This window comes from Mandrillus leucophaeus, unplaced genomic scaffold, assembly GCF_000951045.1.
Source record: "Mandrillus leucophaeus isolate KB7577 unplaced genomic scaffold, Mleu.le_1.0 Scaffold261, whole genome shotgun sequence".
NCBI classification, from domain to species: Eukaryota; Metazoa; Chordata; class Mammalia; order Primates; family Cercopithecidae; genus Mandrillus; species Mandrillus leucophaeus.
In genome coordinates, this window is record NW_012102710.1 from 1,241,873 (window position 1) to 1,254,868 (window position 12,996).

The window sequence follows — 12,996 nt, forward strand, 5'->3', positions numbered from 1 at the left end:
GTAACAAGAGACCAGTCAAGAAGGCAATCTCTGTTTTGTTCTTTGATGGGAAAACATATAGTTAAAAAGAAAATAATGAAAGTGATGTGTCTATTGAAATGTGATTTGAAAACTTTACATGGAATAGACTACATTTTAGGTAATAATGACCCAATCTTCCTAATATTTCTATTAGGCACACTAAGGTGTATCATGTTGAAGGAGAGTTCATAAAGATAAAAGTCAGAATAAACCAAGGTTTGTTACGGGACTTGGAAAAACTGGAACCAAAATGAAAATGTTCATACTGGCTACAATTATCCTATTGATAAACGCATATGGATAGCCATAAGGATGTGTTGCTAGGGCTACCCTCTGGATTACCTACTTGTTTATTATGGTTTTGTGTGAATAATGAAGTTGCCAATAAAACCAATTGTATATGATACCAAGAAAAATAAACTAATGTTCCAATTTATTCATAAATTCACTGAAGACAATTTTGAATATTATGGTAGATATGAGCAATTTATCTGGTAAATACTTAAGTGAAACCTAAATGGTAACCTAATTAATCAACAGCAAGAAAACAAAACAAATTTTTCTTAAAATGCCCCATCAATGCTTTAAGTTATGATGAAGAAAGCAAGTGTCCTGAAATCAGATCAACTTATTAGCCATGTGACCTTGAGCAAATAACGCTGAGTTTCTGAACTCAGCTTCCTCTCTGTAGAAGGGAAAATAAAACCTTTAGGAGTTTTACAGAGGTTAGAGGTAGGAGTGACAACAACAACAATATTTACTGCTCACGAATTGTGTGCTCAGATAAAGGGGTTTTGTTTGTTTGTTTGTTTTTGAGATGGGAGTCTCACTGTATTGCCCAGACTGGAGTGCAGTGGCAAGATCACAGCTTACTGAAGTCTCAACCTTGTGGACTCAACTGATCCTCCCACCTCAGCCTCCTTAGTAGCTGGGACTATAGCTGTGTGCCACCATGCCAAGCACATTTTTACATTTTTTGCAGAGATAGGGTTTCGCCATGTTGCTCAGTCTGGTTTCGAACTCTTGGGCTCAAGTGATCCTCCTGCCTTGGCCTCCCAAAGTGCTGGAATTACAGGCATGAGCCACCGTCCCTGGCCAACTTAAGTGTTTATATGCAGCTGTTCATTTCCTCATGACCACACTATGACAGCAGCACAGGGCTTAGAAGCACCGAATGCTTGCCTTGGTCCCGTAGCCAGGCAAGAAGCAGAGCTGGAATTCAAACTTGGCATTCAACCCAGCACCCATGTTCTTAAACAGTATTGCATAGGAGAAGACAGCGTAAAGGAAAATTGTGTAAAAGGCCAAGTCAAAAAATGGCATGTGTTCCTCCTGCTACATACCGAGATTAGCTGCATCAAAGGGGCATTGTTGGGGTCATTTGGGTCGAGCTTGGACTCTGCTGCCCACTTGGCCAACTTTTTCATATCCGTCAGTCCTGATGTGCCAATAGATGAGATGGCATCTGCTCTCTTCAAAGCACTGAAAAGAATAGTTGATTCCATGAGACTGACTTGATCACAAAACAGTTTGCATCAGGACCTCAAATTCTAGAGATAGCATCACTTAGGGAAGCTATTATCCTCCATGAGAGAAAATGTTATCATAAGGAAGAATTTTGTCATTTTTCTTTACTTGATGATGGCTATTAAACATGTGATAAGGACAATAAATAAATAAGAATGGAAGGAGTGCAACTATGACTAATTCCTACACTCTGTCCAGTGCATAAAAGTGCCCCTCAGTCCCTGGATTCTGGCAAGTAAAGAGGAGCCTCTGTATCTGGTGCTGGAAAACCACAAACCCTCACATCCCAGGCCACTGAGGCCCACTATAGCTGAGGACAAACCAAAAGAAAAAGAAACAAAACCAACTCTTTTTTTGAGACAGTCTTGCTCTGTCGGCTAGGCTAGAGTGCAGTGGTGCAATTTCAGCTCACTGCAACCTCCACTTCCTAGGTTCAAGTGATTCTCATGCCTCAGTCACCCAAGTAGCTGGGATTGCAGGCATGCGCCATCATGCCCAGCTAGTTTTTTTTGTTGTTGTTGTTTCAGTAGAGATGAGGTTTTGCCATGTTGGCCAAGCTGGTCTCAGACTCCTGACCTCAAGTGATCTGCCTGCCTTGGCCTCCCAAAGTACTGGGATTATAGGCGTGAGCCACCATGCCCAGCCTAAAACCAACTGTTAAACAACCAACTTAAGCACCAGCTTTGGACACACGGAAATCAAAGGAAGCCACGGTCAGCAAGGTTGAGCTGGGGCTTTATTAATAGTCCTGCATATCTTGTTAATCACATTGTGTTTTACCTGCTATCCTGAGGATTTGAAGCTTTACTCCCCAGGATATTTTTCTAGCACTAAACACAAGTGAAATAAATGCAGACTTCTTACATTCAAAGGCATAGTCAAGCCTCCACTGGAAGTGGCTTCTGACTTAGCACAGAGCAGCATCTCCTTGTGGTTTTTATCCCATGGACATGGGTGGTCATTATGGGGATGCAGGGGGCATCAGGGGAACTAAACGAGCCCCATTCTGTTTTTCCACAAGTTGAACATCACAGCCTGTGACATGGAAAGTGTCTTCTTGATGATTACAATGAATCCTTTTATTTTAGAGGTGAGGCAACTGAGGCCTGGAATGGTGAAATGATTGACTGTAGACACATTTACTGTGGAATGACAGAGAGAGGCTCTGACAGAGGAAGACCCAGGCCACAGGCGAATACAATCCAGGCTTCAGGGACAAGCATCAAACACAGGGAGGGGCTGGCCTAGGTTGAGGCCCAGAGTGCCTTTCTTCTGTTCTGAGTAGAGACTCAAGGATCTAGCAATCAAGGGAGGAGACTGGAGAATGGGTACTTTCATGTAAATAGCAGTTCCTACACCAGTCATCATTAGCAACAAACCTTTACTAAGGGCCAAGTGTATACAATTCTGTGATGCTGTGCACCTCCCCCATCTGTAAAATAGGGGAAAGAGTACCTCCTAGAGTTACTGTGAAGATTAAATTCTTTTCACTCTATCTAATACTGATAAACACTTAATATTTGTTAGGTTATTAATATTTTAATTTTTTTGGACTAGAGGTTGTTATAAATTTTTTTTTGTTTTTACCTTAAGAATAAAAAACTCTTAAAAATCCTGGCACCTGACAATAAAGGAAAGAATATATTGCAAGCTTTCTTTCCCCTTCATTATCTTTAATGCTGACACTGACATTTGCTCATCAATTTACTCTCACCACGTATTACCTCCGAAATCCGATGTTCTGCTGTGACAGTGGAGGAATTAAAGGTATCCCGTTTTCTCCGATGGCCCACGCCACACTATGAGACACTTTCCCTGAGGTCATCAGAATCAACTGGTTACTGCCATCAGCTTCAAATGAGAAGGGCACTCCTAGGGAAACACCAGATTAAACAGGATGCTGTTTAGAAAGAGGGACTGAACCTAGTCCTGGCAAGAAAGCAGATAGTAGACAAATGGAACATGGAGTGGGTGGGGGTGATGAAGATGGAGCACGTGATTCAAGCTGGTGTCACTGAATTTCTTCAGGTGATGATGCTGACAGCTGCTCAGCTCTGTCTCTGATGGCGGAGAGTAGACGTTCTCATGATGCACTCTCGAGTGGCTCCACCTGCTTCACAGCTTTGTGACCTTGGACAAGTTAGTTAACTTCTCTGAGCCTTAGTTTTCAATGTATAAATCAGGGATACTAAATAGCACCTTCTTTGCAGAGTTATTTCAAAGACATTTATTTACTTAGTCATTCAAAATACTTATTTGAGCTTCTACTTCATGCCAGGCACTATTGCAGGCACTGAAGATAGCGGTAAAGAAGCAAAACTGATAAGAATCCCTGTTCTAAAAACTGAGAAAGAAAAGAACTTCTGTTCTCATGGAGTGTATATATGAGTCAGGGAGAGAAGCAATACTAAGAGAAATGCTTAGTATGTTAGAGACTGTATGTATGTTAGTGTACTAAGAGAAATACTTAGTATGTTAGAGACTAGTATGCAAGTGCTAAGGAGAAACAAATTAGGGAAGGTATATAGAAAATTTGTGCTTTGGAGAGTGGAGAGGGGATAAACTTTTAGATGGGGTGGCCAGGAAAGCCTCAATGAAGGTGACTTTTGAATAAATGGCTGAAGAAAATGAGGAAATAGAGGTAGAGGTGTATTATTTTGGGAAAGAGCATTACTGGCAGAAGGAACAAGTGCAAGCACCCTAAGATAGAAGTGAGGAACAGGAGTTAAATAAGTTAATATTTGCAAAGCACTTACACAATGCCTGGCAAATAGTGATCGCACAACACATGTTAATTATTACTAAGCTATTGTAGCTACAGTAAAGTCTCATTGATTTGGCCTCTAACAATTGAAATTTAATGGTAAAAACACTCTGGGCAGTTATTTAATCAACTAAAGGAGAAGATTTTCAAGCACTAAGTGAAGTAACTCTAGATCTTTCCTTCATATTGAACATCCTATCTTGATCTTCAAAATAACCTTATAAGACATTAAAGGAGTTATTAATAGATCCATTTTGTGAATGAGGAAAATGATATGCAAAGAGGTTACATGACTACCGGAGTCTCACAGCTTGCCAATATCAGAGCTGGAACTAAAACCTAAGTCTCTAGACCTGAGGATTGGATTTGGCCTCAAATAAATAATGCAAATAAAGTTCTAGATATAAGTCACAATAAAAAAAATCAACAGATACATGAGGAAGCAAGCCACCATAAACAAGAGGCAACAAAATCAGACCAGTAAGTAGATAGGTATTGGAATGATCAGATATCTAATACTTAAGAATATTTTAAAATATTTGAATAAATGAATGAATGAATGTATAAAAAGAAATGATTGAGAGTCTGAGGAAAGGAAAAAAAGCTGTCAGAACTGACAACACTGATTGGGAAATAACTAAACATAATTTCCAGAGTTGAAATATACAGTAATTGGAAGGAAAAACAAAGGATTAGTTTCAATAATAAGAGACAGCCAAAAAGTGAATTCATGGCTTGCAGGACAAATTTAAAGAAATTACATAGATCGTAGCAGTGAAAGAAAAAGACATCAAATGTAATAAAGAAAGGTTAAGAAACATGGAGGAAGGAGTGAGAAGATCCATCATATATCCAATCGGAATTATAGAAGGAGATGAGAGAATATTAATAAAAATCTCCCTATTATAATTATGTATTTCAAACTTTTTGAGCTTATGAACAACACTGTGATGTACATTTTTATGCGCAAATCTTTGTCCTCATTTCAAATTATTTTCTTAGGAAAGATTCCTAGAAATAAAAGTAAGGCACCAAAGGTCATTTTCAAGGTTCTTAACTCACACTGCCAGACTACTTAGTAGTTGCATAGTTATATGCACTTACATTGTCACCAACAGTATATAAAAAGTAACTTGGCCAAAAGTTGCATAGCATTATTGTTTGAATGTGAATTTTTGATATCAATTTTATAATTCTCTGGTTGTCTGGGAAGTGAAATAGATATATACACATTCAAATCTGACAATGAAACAGTGAGCCATTGAAGATACTAGCTTTCCATACCACTTCCAACTCCCTCGTGGTCCAGTGTCACATGCTGATTACTGCTAAACTCCACTTCTTCAATAGGAGCCCTTCCAGTGACAACAGTAGTCTCAGGAATAGGCAGAAACACTTCAGCTAGCAAGGTGGGACTACTGTATCCAATAGTTTCATAGACCTGAAAACCAGAGAAGAGAAATAGCCAATAAAAACAGCAATAGTGTGAGCTCACACTCACATAATCAGTCCATGTTGTTAGTATTTGTGCTGGTCACTGTTCCAGCCCAAAGGACTTATCTCAGTGTGGAAAGTTGAGTTGTGTTACTATGGTTTCCATGGAGACGAGCTTACACCTGTTTGTGGTCAAGTTGTTGACACCCGGCTTTCTTGTCTGAACTAATCTTCTGGGTAGGGAGGTTAATCGAAGCAGCAGGCAAAGATAATTGTTTTTATTCCGAACCAATATACAGCTTACTAGGAGAATGGGCCTCCTCCTTTTCCAGGTTCAGGTTGTATTCAGACAGTAATGCCATAGGAGGAATGGGTGGGACAGTAAGGACATGCCCCCAGATGGCTTATTATCTGTACCAATCTCCAAGTCAGTCAGAGAAGCTCTGTGTGCAGAAGTACTCCAGAGTGTTACATTTTTAGTAAATCTATCAAGTTCTTCTCTTTCAGGCCTCATTTTATTTGTTAGCTGCTGAAACTCCAGATTTTTCTCAGACCTTCTCCTAGATGGAGCCAATTAGACCACCAGCAGCTCTGCTACTGATCACTGTGGTGTGTCTCATTATGATGCTATCACCATGAGGAGAAGGGCCCCACTGCAGGGCAACCATGGTTTAAGAATACACAATCCAGCCTCAGTTGGACTCTTGGCGCCATTCGATCCCCTGTATTCTTGGTACACCTCACTTTTGTGACAATATGACATAATATTCCACAGTTCTCCTGGCTTCTTTCCTGTGTTTTATTCTTTCTCTACATGAGGTCTCTGTGACTGGTTTACATTTTTTGAAAAATGCGGATTTTGCTACTTTTATTTCTACTAATTAATCTTTATATTTTTCTTCTTATGTAATAGTCCCCCACTAGTCAATATTTTCCACTTACCAATTGAATGCACAAAGATGACACCATGGATCCTTTCTGCCCACCCTCCCTTACAGGGCATATGATCTGAACTTTTTTTTTTTGAGATGGAGTCTCACTCTGTCACCTAGGCTGGAGTGCAGTGCCGCGATCTTGGCTCACTGCAACCTCTGCTTCCTGGGTTCGAGCGGTTCTCCGGCCCCAGCCCCTCTGGTAGCTGGGATTACAGGCACCCACCACCACGCCTGGCTAATGTTTGTATTTTTAGTAGAGACAGGGTTTCACCATGTTGGCCAGGCTGGTCTCGAACTCCTGACCTCAGGTGATCTGCCCTCCTTGGCTTCCCCATGTGCTGGGATTACAGGCATGAACCACTGCACCCAGCCTGATCTGAATTCTTGTCCAGGAGTGAGGATGAAGTGGTGCCTGGCTACTATCCTGGCCTTGCTTCCCCCGTATCCATCAGCTCACCTTTGCAAGATGACTGGCTGAGCATGGAGGGTCACTGGGTCAAAGACAAAGGCAGAAATTGCACAGGTACTAAATTCAGGACCCCAGACTTAATTTTGCTGTGAGCTATTCTAATAGGCAGGAGTTCAGCAGGAAGCCCGTAAGTGGCACACTTAAAACACACTCTCCAAATTCATCTTCATCAGTTAAAAGGTGATATTTTGATCTATACTAAAAAGTCTTTTATGGAAAATTTCGAACATATATAATGCAAGAATAATAATATACCATAGACCTGTCACCCCGTACTTCAGTGATCACTATGTTATGACCATCTTATTTCATCTATACTCTCAACCATTCCCCTCCTCTCCAGTATCTTGAATCTAGACATCATTTTATCTGTAAATATTTCAATATGTATCTGTAATAGATAATATTTTTTAAAAGCATAATTACAATACTGTTTTTATAATAATTCCTTAATAACCTCAACTATTAGTAAGTTTCAAATTCCCTTGTGAGCCTCAAAAAATTCTGTAACATTTTGTTTGAATCACGATCAAAATGTATTCTATATGTTGTAATTGACTGATATGTTCCTCAAGCCTCTATTAATTTATAAGTGACCCCTCCTCTTTTAAAAAATTTTCTCTATATTTTTATTGGTTTACAACTCTGATGTGACAAGGAGTGTCATTTGTTGCTTGACCCGACACTCCTTAAGAGGCTATAATTCTATAATCTTACACAGCTTAAAGAACATGTAGTAGTTATTTATCATTTATTGCAGTGGAGACCTTGGTTTGACCTCTTAAATCACAAGCTCATTGGCATGAAGTCTTGTCCCAAGAAAATGATGTGTTTTCTTTAATTTTGTTTGAAATGAAAGAAACCACATTTAAAAAAAAATTTTTTTGCCAGAATTAATCGAGACAAAAATTCATTGAGATTTCCTTTTGTAGGAAGCACAGGGACTTAAGGGGCTTTCAGTGTGGTACCCTGTTTAATCTTCACCACAATCCTATGAAAGGCTATGAAAGGTGGCTTTTATTCCTCATGGACCAATAAAACATAAGTGATCACATAAAGGGTGTTTCTGAGGACATCGGTGGAAGGCGGCTTATTCCTAGTTTCTGGAGCCACATTCCTAGCTGGTGTCTCGAGAGGAACTGAATGGGGGCTCTTGGTGCCAAGTCTGCAGGCAGAGGCAATCATGGACTCTAGGGGAATGGAAGGTTTGCTAGTTGGTGTTACTGTCTTAGGAGATAAGTATCAGATTTTTTTAATGAGAAAAAAATGGATTCCATCTGACAAAGCCAAAAAAAATCCAGAATTTCCCCAATCTTTATTTCCTACTCTCTTAAGATAGCAGAAGTTATTTTATTTATTTTTATTTTATATTTTTTTGGAGATGGAGTTTTACTCTTGTTACCTAGGCTGGAGTGCAATGGAACAATCTCAGCTCACAGCAACCTCCGTCTCCCGGGTTCAAGTGATTCTCCTGCCTCAGCCTCCCGAGTAGCTGGGATTACAGGCATGCACCACCACGCCTGGCTAATTTTCTATTTTTAATAGAGACGGGGTTTCTCCATGTTGGCCAGGGTGGTCTCGAACTCCCAACCTCAGGTGACCCACCCGCCACACTGTCCCAAAGTGCTGGGATTACAGGCATGAGCCACTGCACCTGGCCCAGAAGTTCTTTTAAATGCTAGGAAGAAATGCTATTTTTAAAAATTAGGAAATGGGTACTTTGGGCTTTAAGTAGGCATTTATAACTAGATCTCTCTATAATTTAGTTTCATTTTTGTTTTCTCTCAGTAGTGCTGAGGGTTCTCAGTCTCAGCATTATTGACATTCTGGGCCAGGTAATTCTTTGTTGTTGTGAGTTGTATGCTGTAGGATGCTTAGCAGCACCCCGGCCTCTCACTCATATGTGGGAGCTTAAAAAGCTGATCTTATGTAGGAAAAGAGTAGAATGATAGGTTATCAAAGGCTAAGAAGGGAGGAGGGAGAGGAGAAGGATAAAGAGAGGTTCATTAATGGTATAGAAATATAGTTAGAAGGAATAAGTTCTAGTGTTTGATAGCATAGTAGGGTTACTATAGTTAACAATAATTTACTGTATGTTTCCAAATAGCTAGAAGAGAAGATTTAAAATGTTTGCAACACAAAGTTTGAGGTAATAGATATTCTAAATACCCTGATTTGATCATTATACATTCTATGTATGTATCAAAATACCAAATGTACCCCATAAATACATACAATTATTATGTATCAATAAAAGGTTTTTAAAAATCACAGAATATTGTAAAGGAACAAAAGAAAAGTGATCACATGTTTTGTTTTTTCCATCTAAAATGATAGCATGGAATCAGCATGTTTTTTCCCTGCAGACGTTTCTATACCTGTTGTTTTGTCAGAGAAATAAAGCAAGGAATTTTTTTTTTTTAATGGGAATTCTCCCATTTAGTACCCGTGGTTTTCTTCAGGATAACATGAGATAACATGTAAATATTGTGGTCATGCAGTAGACACTTAGTAAACATTATTTCCTAGAGATTTCCCAGTTTCACAGGCCCTGTCTCATTTAAGCCCTCATCGTCTTACCTTTAGATGACCAGACCTGTCTTCTTGCCTCATGTAACCTGTCCTCCCTGCAGCCGCCACCTGGCTTCCTACAGGCCCTCAACCACCTGACCTTTCCAACTGCACACAGCAGGGCTTTCTGGGATCAGCAATCTGACTTGCTATCATCCAGTTTAAAAGCATGGCAAGTAAGATGTATGTGAAAACATCTGTTTTGGACTTGGGTCCATAAAGAACCAACAGCAACCACAAAAGTGAGGTAGGCGAGGGTAAACAAGGACAGTTCTCCAGATATGACTGTTATTCCCCCTCTGATAGAGGAGTTATTCCTCAGATCAGCCAGAGAAATTAGGAAAGGCCCTGAGAAGAGAAAGTCAAGCCATCACCAAGTAGGTTAAAAGGAGAATTTCCCTATCTCAATCCACATGCCAGGAATATAAACGATTAACAGGATTGACTAATAAGGAAATATGATAATGTTAAAAAATGTAAAAGGCACCCAGCAATATTACACCACTGTTGCTAGTTGTTTTGGTGTTGAGAAGATGAATGTAGGATAAAGTTACATATGTGAATGACACAAAAATGAAGGCAAAGCTTTTTAAATTTCTAAGCCAAATTTCATTTATAAAACCCTACACATTTATTTTGGAAAGGCCTCCAAAGCCAAGATTTTCAAGATCTTTCTGGAAGGACTGTGGCCTGGCTCCAACTCCCCTGTCCCATGAAGTCCAATCTCATCCTTCTCTTGGGGCCAACTGTTTTTTTTTTTTTTTTTGAGACAGAGTCTTACCCTGTCTCCCCGGCTGGAGTGCAGTGGTGTGATCATGGCTTACTGCAGCCTCAAACTCCCAGGCTTAAGCAATCCTCCTGCCTCAGCCTCCTAAGTAGCTGGGACTAGAGGTATGCACCACCATGCCCAGCTAATTTTTAAAAATTTTTGTAGAGATGGGGTCTCACTATGTTGCAAAGGCTGGTCTCAAACTTTGGGTCTTTTAGTTTAAAGTAAGACTTTTAGTTTAAAGTAAGACTTACTGCACACAAAACATTGTGTGAGCTAAGAATAAAACTTGACTGAGAAAGTAAAGAAAAGAAAGCAAAGAAACACAAACTCCAGAAGCACTCTTGCTGCTCCTCTGTCACCTGCCCTGAATAGAGGAGGAGATGCAGGGGCCCACAGGAGTCCCTCCCTTTCTACAGGCATCAATAGTGAAGATGTCAGTATTCAGAGTTCTGCCTCCTAGTTTGACATCCATCATCAGTTCATCCTCCCTCTTCCTCCCCTACAAAGGAAAAGATGATATCAGGAAGACCAAGATTAACATGAGAAGACCAGATAGAGAGCTAGAAGGGAGAGCAGAAGACAGTAATGAGGCAGGCAGGAAGGAGAGGAAGTGGGCCAGGAGACACCCACTGGCAGAGTCAGAAAGAAGGGAGAGAAGGCGAGAAGGCAAGAAGGCCTCCCCTCCTGCAGGTGCCCAGCCATGCCTCCACTGATGGGTGAGAGCTCAGACTACCTAGGCAGCCTGTGAAACACACTCCCACTATGGGCACTTCTGAATGTTCTGAATTACTTTAGAGGGAGAGACTATCTTCTGTCTCGCACAGCACAACAGTATTTTACTTCACATGTATTCTAAAATGTAAATAAAGTCTCCAATACTATCTCCTGCTTATTGCCTTGAATATTAGCTTGCTGTGGATGTTATAGTCAAAATAATTTTTGAAAAACCAATGTGACAATAATATGAAATAAATTTTTAAACCAAAAAGCAAAGTTATCCAGAATATTATCCAGAATATATTCATAGGCAATACGCGACCAAGTGTTCCAGGCCATCAGCCTCAGCAGAAGCTCCAGAGGAGACGGAATAGAGAGTCAACGTGGACCCCACAGGGAGGGCAGGGACCTCACAGGGGCTCTGTCCAGCGACCACGTATCTGAAGGCTGCCCCAGCTCTCCAGTGCAGAGTTGGGCAACTCTCTACTTTTACGTTCAGACAAAATCACCTCATTTCATTCTCTTGTGTTCATTCAGAGTTATACATCAAGGAAGAAGTAAACATTAATAGAAATTATTTTCCCCTGTTTGATATTCAGAAAGGGAATTTCCAGGCTTAAGAAAATCTCAGGTTTTCACCAAACCTCCAACTCCAATCCCCTTTCTAAAACCATTTTATACTTGCTTTCTCCTCTCACCCATATTATGTTTAAGTTAGCAGCCAAAAATTTTGGTTTTTTTTTCAAGTTTCAGAATACACAGACATTAAAAAAAATTAGATGGCATTTTAAAGAGTTATACGAGTGACAAGACTAAACCAAATTCTAAAGTTCTAAAATTTCAAGAAAAAAATTTCAGCTGTGCAGATATCAATCCTGTTATCAATATAGCAAAGGAATTTTGCTTGAGTCTTGATGCTTGGCACTTTGTAAATGAGGACCACCCTGCCCTCACCCACCCCCAGATCACAGATTAAAAGGTACAGGACAAAACTGCCACAGGCTCTGGAGGAATTCTAAGCCAAGGCGGTTGACCTTGGGTGTCCAGTGCCAGCCCTTTCAGGTTCTGCCTCCCATTTCTTGGCACCACCTCCTCTCTTTCCATGCAGTTCTGTGCTTCCTTCCCACTGTCAAAAGAACACATCCCAGCTGTTGCGAATGTCCTCTACAGATCGTAGAAGGTTTTTAACTACTGAGGTCTAGGCGGGGCTTGATATTCAAAATACTGAACTATACACAGTATTGAACCCACCTCCTGGGTTCATTAGAATAGCGACCCACCACAGCTTGGGAACAGGACCCTGGAGGCACTGGCCTTGGTCAGCCATTCCCTTTAATTGGTCAATTGTGGGAAGGTCCAGGGGATCTTTGAAGTGGCACTTATGTGGCCAGGATGGCATCTGGGAAGGTCAGGGCAGCAGCTATTTATCAGTCAGTACAGAAGTATGTAAATATTTTATTAATTATACAGCAGTGATGGTACCTGCAGACTTTGTCAATTATACTCACTAGGAATAGGTAGTGGCTGCCTGAAGTACTGTATTGAGAAGAGTTCTAAAATTATATTCGGGCTCAGTGGGAAAACACAACAAAAATAGCACCATCAATTATTGCTTTCTGGCAAGGGTGGTGGAGGGGAGTGAGACATTTCTGCCTGAGTGAAGGATGAGGATCTGTGATTTCTGCCTGGGCGGTGGTGGGGAAACAAGGGCATGCATGCCACAAAGTTGCAATCCTTGTTAACAAGCCTGTTAGGATTATAAGAGAGACCCGTTAGCATTGTGGGA

At 40.5% G+C, this 12,996-nt stretch overlaps 1 protein-coding gene across 1 annotated transcript in view; it reads right to left on the reverse strand.

Moving 5' to 3' along the window:
• The window catches only part of CC2D2A (coiled-coil and C2 domain containing 2A), a 140,526-nt gene that overhangs the window by 46,266 nt on the left and 81,264 nt on the right, over positions 1 to 12,996 (reverse strand). The window contains exons 17-19 of the mRNA XM_011984135.1: positions 5,597 to 5,753; positions 3,273 to 3,420; positions 1,365 to 1,503 (exon numbers count right to left, since the gene is read on the reverse strand). Coding sequence (XP_011839525.1) covers positions 1,365 to 1,503; positions 3,273 to 3,420; positions 5,597 to 5,753 — 444 coding nt within the window. The remainder of the gene's footprint in view (positions 1 to 1,364; positions 1,504 to 3,272; positions 3,421 to 5,596; positions 5,754 to 12,996) is intronic.